At 28.0% G+C, this 8,301-nt stretch overlaps 1 protein-coding gene across 1 annotated transcript in view; it reads left to right on the top strand.

The window, feature by feature from the left end:
• LOC117176145 (aminoacylase-1-like) overlaps positions 1–8,301 on the top strand; it is a 23,558-nt gene that overhangs the window by 6,724 nt on the left and 8,533 nt on the right. The window contains exon 4 of the mRNA XM_033366226.1: positions 6,067–6,570. Within this exon, the coding sequence (XP_033222117.1) occupies positions 6,067–6,570 (504 nt within the window). The remainder of the gene's footprint in view (positions 1–6,066; positions 6,571–8,301) is intronic.

Raw genomic sequence — 8,301 nt, forward strand, 5'->3', positions numbered from 1 at the left:
GTAAAAACTATTTTCCGGCGCCATTTCGACAAACGAGCAGCTCCGATTTCGTGCAAAAGCGTTTTATAAAGCTTGAAAACTGTAGAAAACAGTGGCGTTCTCAGTTTTGGATGACATTTTTGTTCAACCTAAACTTGCTTCAGGAAGCGCCTTAAGACCCTTAACCCTTAACTGGCACAACTCCTTTTTATTAGGTAAATGACACAACGGGTGTTATTCACCCCACATGTTCAAACAATTCCCGCGCAGCCGATATTGAATATTTTTGCACAACAAAATTATGCAATGTATTTTAATATATTTGTTTAAAAATGGAATCGGTTTTATAGTCATTAGTTTAATTTAAGTTAGTTAAAAAAATTTTGGGAAAAAACGACGAAAAGTGAGATTTTTAAAAATTAAAAATTCATAACTCACATAATTTTTAATATTTTTACCTAAAAATATAGGGTTATACTCATGAGATACCACACTTTGAGAAAAAAATTACTGCATTATTGATGCTTCCAAAAAAGGTATTTATTTTTCAAAATAAAAACTCGATTTTATGGTCCAATAAAACACCATATTTTTCTATGTTCAAATCAATTTTTTTGTATTTGAATGCACAAAAATAGTTAATAAAAAATACAAAATACAAAAGTAACATAAGAAACAATTTTGCAAAATTGTAATACCTCTTTCAAACCTACACAGTCGCTGCAAAGGCTTGCGCGATGATCATGGTACATCGGACGATTATAAGCGTGATTGTGTAAACTAATGAAAAAAATTTATTTCACTTTAAACGCTAAACTCAAATTGGAAATTGAACGAAAATTATTGATAACAATGGTACAAATTTTTGTTGAAAATCACTTTTTTGCTCACTGACGGCACAACGGGTGATAAATACCCCACCGTTTTACAAGGTCTACTTTGAGCGGATCTATAACGTATGCTGACGTTTGTCGCTCTATACTAACCCACTTTACTTTTGGTTAGTGATCTCAATTACTGGTAAAAGTCGACACGTGGTCTATTTTCTCGAATTTACTACGGCTAAAGTAGTCGGGCTACTGGGAAAGCTAGTCAAAGCTATGACCATTATTTTTTCTGAAATTTATAATTATATACAAAATTTAACCAGGATATCGATTACTAAATTATGTATCAAAATTTTGTTCTGATCAATACAAATAAATTTTTTTTTTTAATAATAATAAAATGTGAATTTGAATGTTGATTTGACTCGATTCTAGCTACATTTTTTATTCTAGGCTACATTTTGCTAAAATTAAGTTCAAATACCCTGAAAGCAGGTATGATTTTTCATCTGCTCGATCCAATAGCCGGACAGCTTAATTCGAGCTCAAAAATTTGTTGGGGTATAGTATACCCATAGTGCCAGTTACGGCTCAGACGACTCGGGTTTTTGCCACATCCAAAATACGTCTACGAGGACGCATTGTTTAATTTAATATTTGAACCACATAATCTAAAGACAATTTTACTCACGCGTATAAAGCGATTTTTTAGAAAAATATTCTTGCTCTTCTTTTTTTGTGTTTTAAAATTGGGCATTTTCATACAATCTTGAACTTGAATTACTGATTTTTCATCGTTTAGAGTAATATATAATATAATAATATAATACAACAATAAAAATAAATAATAATACCATATAATTATAATTTTTCGAAAATATATTTATATTTAATATATTCATCTTTCTACCGGCAAGGAAGTTATTTTTCATACCATCGAAGCAGCTTATTGTGTCAAAAAATTAAAATAATAAATTAGGGAAGTAGATATTAATCAAATATTTTTAAAACCTTTCTGAAGAATATTGGTACAACAAAAATTATGAATCTTCAATCAAAAAAATTAATTTGCATTTATTTATTTCAACTTTCAACCATGTCGTTAAATTTTGAACCACAAAAGATAAATTCTCAACAAAAAATATACCCCTTGTGTGTGGATACTCTCAATTAAATAGTTGAATTTTAAATTCAAAAATACGATTTTTCTCCAAAATAGTTTAATTTTCAATCCCGAAATATGAATTTTCAACATCAAATTTAAATTTAAACCACATAGTTAAATTTTCTACTAAAAAGTCTTTTAATTTTCAAACCAAAAACATGAATTTTTAATCAAAAAGGACGAATTTTTAACAAAATTTTTCAATTTAAAGAAAAAACTTAACTTTTCAACTAAATGATAGTCATTTTTGTACTTTTTAAAATACTTCTTTCCAACTTACTTGGCATAATACTTTGAAAAACTCAGTGTTCTATACTGAAAAGAATACATAAGAAAAAAATGGATAAAAATATGGAAATAAAATCTACATATCTAGTGATAACAATTTATTTATCAAAGTTTAAAGAATAGCATTTTTTAATTGCATGTTCAATCTTTAAACATTTTAAATATTTATGTGTAAAAATTCTGTAAATTCTACAGCTATTTAAAGGCTTATTAAATAAAAAATTAACTTTTGATTAATATTTACGAGATACCCATATGATATAAAAAATTACTCATAATAAATAAAATCATCTTTTAATCCTCTTTTTTTTAATCCTGCTTTTACCTAAAATTAAAATATTAGAAATACTTTGATATTCTATTCATCAATTTTTTAACTTTAATAATAAGTTTCAAATTTAATCAGGATGAATGGTACAAATTCATTTTTCTGGTTGAAAATTCAACTGCTTGATTGAAAGTTGAAATACTTTGTTAACAAATTTTTTCTGGTTGACGATTCTTGATTTTAGTTAAAAATTCGTCTCTTTGGTTGGAAATTTAATTATTTGGTTGAAAATTCTTTTTTTGTCGTTAAGGTCTTATTTTGTTAATTAAAAATTTAACTATTTCATTTTTGGTGAAAAACTGTCTTTCTTATTTGAAAACTGATGTATTTCGTTGAAAGTTTATTTTTTGGTAGAAAACTAGGTTTCTTGCTTAAAAATTAATATCCTTGATTGAAAAATCAACTCTTTTATTAAAAACTCGTCCTTTTGCATTAGAAATTCAACTAATTTGGTAGCAAATTAAACTATTTTGTTGACAATGAATCTTAGTTGTTGTAACTTGAACTACTTTGTTAAAAATTTATTTTTTTGGTCAAAGATTCTTGATTTTAGTTAAAAATTGATTTTTTCTTTTTGTTTAAATTTAATTTTGCTAACTGAAAATTTAAACATTTTCTTTTTGTTGAAAAATTGTCTTATTTATTTACAAAATTATTTATTTCGTTAATTTTTCTTCGGTAAGAAACTAGGATTCTTGCATTGAAATTAATATTCTTGGTTGAAATTTCAACTGTTTTGTTGAAAAATTGTCTGTTTGGGTTGAAAATTCAACTAATTTGGTAGAAAATTTAACTATTTGATTGAAAGTTGAATTAATTTATTAAAAATTTATTTTTCTGGTAGAAATCTCTTTTCTATTATTATTAAAGATGGCTTCTCACAAGATACTTGAATTTACTACAAAATAATTAAATTTTTAACATAACAATTAAATTTTCAACCTAAAAAGATAAATTCTTAACAAAAAAGTGTCAGATTATATTTCCATCAAAAAAGATCAAATTTATAAAACTAAAAAAAAAAGAATTTTAAAACCAAAAAGACGAATTTTCAATAAATATTTTTCACTCAAAAAACAAATCAAATATTATTTAAGTTTTTAAACCTTCAAGCCGAAGAGCGAATTATCTCTAAAAAATCGAGTTTTCAAACAAAAAATATGACTCCGGCAAAAAATTAATTTTCTACGAAACTGATTAATTTTTACTCAACAAAAATGAAACTTCAAACCAAGGAAATTATTTTTTACCAAAAAAGAACAATTCTCAACTAAAAGAGATAGACTATAAAAAAATTCAAAAATTACATTTTTAGTTCCAAAATTAATTTTAAACCAAAAACAGGCTTTTCCACTAAACAGTTACAATTTCAAAAAAATAGTTGAACCAAAGAGATGAATTTTCATTTAAAAATATAAATCTTTAAAAAGATGATTTCTTAACCAAGTAATTCAACCAAATCTTTCAAACAAAATAGTTGAATACTCAAGCAAAGTAGATTAATTTTTAACCAAAAAGTTGCAATTTCATTTTAAAAAATGTATTTTCTGCTAAAACAGATGAATTTTTAAATCAAAAAGATACATTCACATACAAAAAAAAGTTTAATTTTCTGTGAAAAAGATTTTAGTTTACTTTTCATGATCAAAATAGAATTTTTTTAAAAATAAATAAGTCTCTACAATGAAAATTGAATTTTCAATCCGAAAGAACGAATTTTTTTAACCAAAAAGAATGAATTTTTAACAAATAGTTGAATTCTCTACCAAATAGTTGCATTTTTATTCAAGAAAGATGAAATTACTTTTAAAACAGATGAATTTTTATTGAATGAAAAAATTATAAAAAATAGTTTAATTTTCATCCAAAAAAGATTTCAGTTCGCTTTTCAACACCGAATTATTTAATTTATTCAAAAAGTAAATCTTCTGCGAAATACTTCAATTTTCCACAAAACAGCAGAATTTTTAACCAAAAATTTCTACTAAAAAGAGTTGAATTTTAAACCGAACAGTAGCATTTTTATTTAATAAAGATAAATTTCTTTTTAAACAGACGAAAAAAAATGTATAATTTATTAACAAGATTGTTCAATTTTAAAACCAAACAGTTGGATTTTTGTCCAATAAAAATGACAATTCTACTAAAACAGTAACATTTTTATCCAAGAAAGATGCAATAATTCTACCAAAAAAATAAACTTTTTAATCAAAAAGACAAATTTTCTGAAAAAATAGTTTTCATTCAAAAAGATTTGAGTTGGCTTATCAGCAAAAAAGTATGAATTTTGAATGAAAAGTTAAAGTTCTACGAAAAGAGTTGAATTTCTAACCCAAAAAGATACATTTTTAACAAAACAGTTGAATTCGCAACCGAAAAGGATGTCTGTCCTCTTAAGAAAATTATTAAATTTTCAATCTAATAATAAAATTTATAGCTGAAAAGATCATTTTCAGGAAAAAGTTTTTGCGCATTTGCAAAAATCAAGTACATGAGAAATAGAGCCCCTTCTTCAAAAAATTCTGACAAAATGTCTCGACTTTCTAATTGTTAAAATTTAATTTCGTAACCTTAAAATTAAACTATTTTATTTTTGGTGAAAAATGTCTTTCTTATTTGAATCTTATTTTGAATTAAACTAGCAATCTTGCTTAAAAATTAATTTCGTTGGTTGAAAATTCAACTGTTTTATTGAAAAATTATTTTGTTTTTTTGGGTCAAAAATTTTAACACTTTGGCAGAAAATTCAAATGTTAGGTTGACAAATAATATTTTTGGTTGAAAATTAATTTTTTTTTTAAATGTAGCTATCTTAAACTTAGTTACAAATTTTAGTATTTGGTAGAAAATTTAACTATTTTGTTAGAAATTCATGTTCAATTCCAAAAATATAAACTCAATGCTTTTATCAACAATTTTTCTTCAAGTCTGCATTTTGAAATTCTTTAAATTAAAAATCTCAGCTTAAAAATAAAAATATTTTCGAATTACGCGTTGTAAAGTCAATGGTATCATAATTGAAAAAGATAATAATTAAACTCATTATTTAAAAAGCTGTTAATATCTAACTTGGACAGATTTTTCTTCTAAAGATTTGTAAATTTTCCGGTAAAAAAATAAAATTTGCAAAACAGACTGGGTCCTCTGGGTTTCTTTCTACATTTTATTAACGCGCATAATCTTAAAACCGAGTGACTGCAAGCGAACGGAAGAGAATGTCCTGCGACATTTTTTCCACTGACTGAAAATGAGTGAAGCAGACGAAACTCCTACGTGAAACATTTTTTAAAATAAAGTATCCTCTTTAGTTGAAAATTCGTGTGAGTCTAATTTGGGCGGAATACTCCACTATAGTTTTACGTACAATTTAGAGTATTCATATGCTATTATACGGAATAGAAACCTCCGCTGGGCCATATTTTTAGGAGTTGTTTCCCCCTCATCAATTTTCTAATTTTGATAAATTTAAATTTTATCAGGCTGAATGGAAATATCCACCCTTCGCAGCCCATATGGACGAAGAAGGAAATATTTATGCCCGAGGAAGTCAAGACACCAAAAGTCTCGGCATTCAACATATAGAAACAATCCGCCGATTAAAATTGAATGGAATTCGATTAAAAAGGACCATTCACATCTCATTCGTACCAGATGAAGAAATTGGTGGAAAAAATGGAATGAAACCTTTCGTAGCAACTGAGGATTTCAAAAATTTAAATATTGGTTTTTCTCTAGACGAGGCTGGTGCTTCTCCGGATGATAAATTCGTTCTGGCTTATGGAGAAAAGACAGTATTACAATTATGGGTAAATTGTACCGGTAAACCTGGCCATGGTTCAATATTGTTTGACAATACTGCTGGTGAAAAATTACGAAATGTCATCGATAGATTCATGGACTTCAGAGCTTCAGAAAAGGCAAAATTAAAAGATCCGAAAGTACAGCCTGGCGAAGTTACTTCAGTGAATTTGGATATGATTCGAGTAAGAATTGAGGAGTTCTGGACAATATTCTGGCGAATAAAAAATTTTGGGCTCCTTTACTTTTTTCAAAAAATCAATTTTCTTGTGGAGGTGCCAGCTTACATTAACCCAGCACCTCCACTTCTTTAAATCACTAAATAATAAAAATGTAATTTAATTACACCTTCAAAAAATTGAAAATTTTCAGTAATTCATTAACGGGATATTTTTGGGCCTTTTTTGGGCTCCCAAAAAATATCCACTTCAATTTTTGGGCTCCAACCCTTAGAATAAAAAATTAACCCCATTGTAACACGCAGATATAAAATTGTCAAAAAATAACTTTTATTACATTTTATAGCTTGAATAAAATCTCTGATTTTTGGGCTCCTCGAAAATACACGCTACGATTTTTGGGCTTCAACTCTTAACGTCAAAAATCAACACCTCTCTACCACGTAAATACAACTTTGTCTGCAAATAAATTTTTTTGGGATTTTTTAATGGAAATAGAATCTCTGATTTTTGGGCTCCTCGAAAATACACGCTACGATTTTTTGGCTTCAACCCTTAAAGCCAAAAATCAACCCACGTACATACTACTTTGTCAAAAAATCAATTTTTCTATAATTTTTCAATGGAAATAGAGTCTCTGATTTTTGGGCTCCTCGAAAATACCCGATACGATTTTTTGGCTTCAACCCTTAGCGTCAAAAATCAACCCCTCTCTGCGACGTAAATACAACTTTGTCTGCAAATAAATTTTTGTAGAATATTTTAACGGAAATAGAGTCTCTGATTTTTAGGCTCTTCGAAAATACCCGATACGATTTTCGGGCTTCAACCCTTAACGTCAAAAATCAACCCACGTAGATACTACTTTGTGAAAAAATCAATTTTTCTAGAATTTTTTAATTGAAATAGAGTCCCTGATTTTTGGGCTCCTCGAAAATACCCGATACGATTTTTTAGCTTCAACCCTTAACTTTAAAAATCAACCCCTCTCTACCACGTAAATACAACTTTGTCTGCAAATAAAGGACCCCGCACTAAATGTATGGGAACATGGCTTTCGGTGGATTTAGCTGAAACTGTGTAATTTTTAAGGTTATAAATGCCGGATGAAATATCCGTAAAAAAATCCAAAAAAATGGACAGTTTTAGCGCTATGCGGCGCTAAGCGCTCAAGATCAGTGAAAAAAACGAATTACAACAGATTTTGTTACAAAAGCGATGTCAACATAGAAATCACCGTTCAGATCGTGGTCTGTCATATTTTCGCCTACACCGTTGACTCATATAGCGCGCTTCTCAAAACGATCAAACGCTAAGCGCCCAAGATTTTAACTTGACTAATTCATCACTTCTTTAAAGGCAGAAATGGTACCCAAAGTAACATTAATAACGTTCAACGGTGTAGGCGAAAATATGACAAACCACGATCTGAACCGTGATTTCTATGTTGACATCGCTTTTGTAACTAAATCTATTGTAATTCGTTCTATTCACTGATTATGAGCGCTTAGCGTTCGGCACTCTTGAGAACAGTACAATGTAATTATCGGAATGTACGCACTAGTGACTAATGTTACTCTATTTCCATTAAAAAATTCTAGAAAAATTGATTTTTTGACAAAGTAGTATCAACGTGGGTTGATTTTTGACGTTAAGGGTTGAAGCCCAAAAATCGTAGCGTGTATTTTCGAGGAGCCCAAAAGTCAGAGACTGTGTTTCCATTTAAAAATTCTACAA

The sequence above is a fragment of the Belonocnema kinseyi genome, chromosome 7 (genome assembly GCF_010883055.1).
Source record: "Belonocnema kinseyi isolate 2016_QV_RU_SX_M_011 chromosome 7, B_treatae_v1, whole genome shotgun sequence".
In the NCBI taxonomy this organism is placed as follows: domain Eukaryota; kingdom Metazoa; phylum Arthropoda; class Insecta; order Hymenoptera; family Cynipidae; genus Belonocnema; species Belonocnema kinseyi.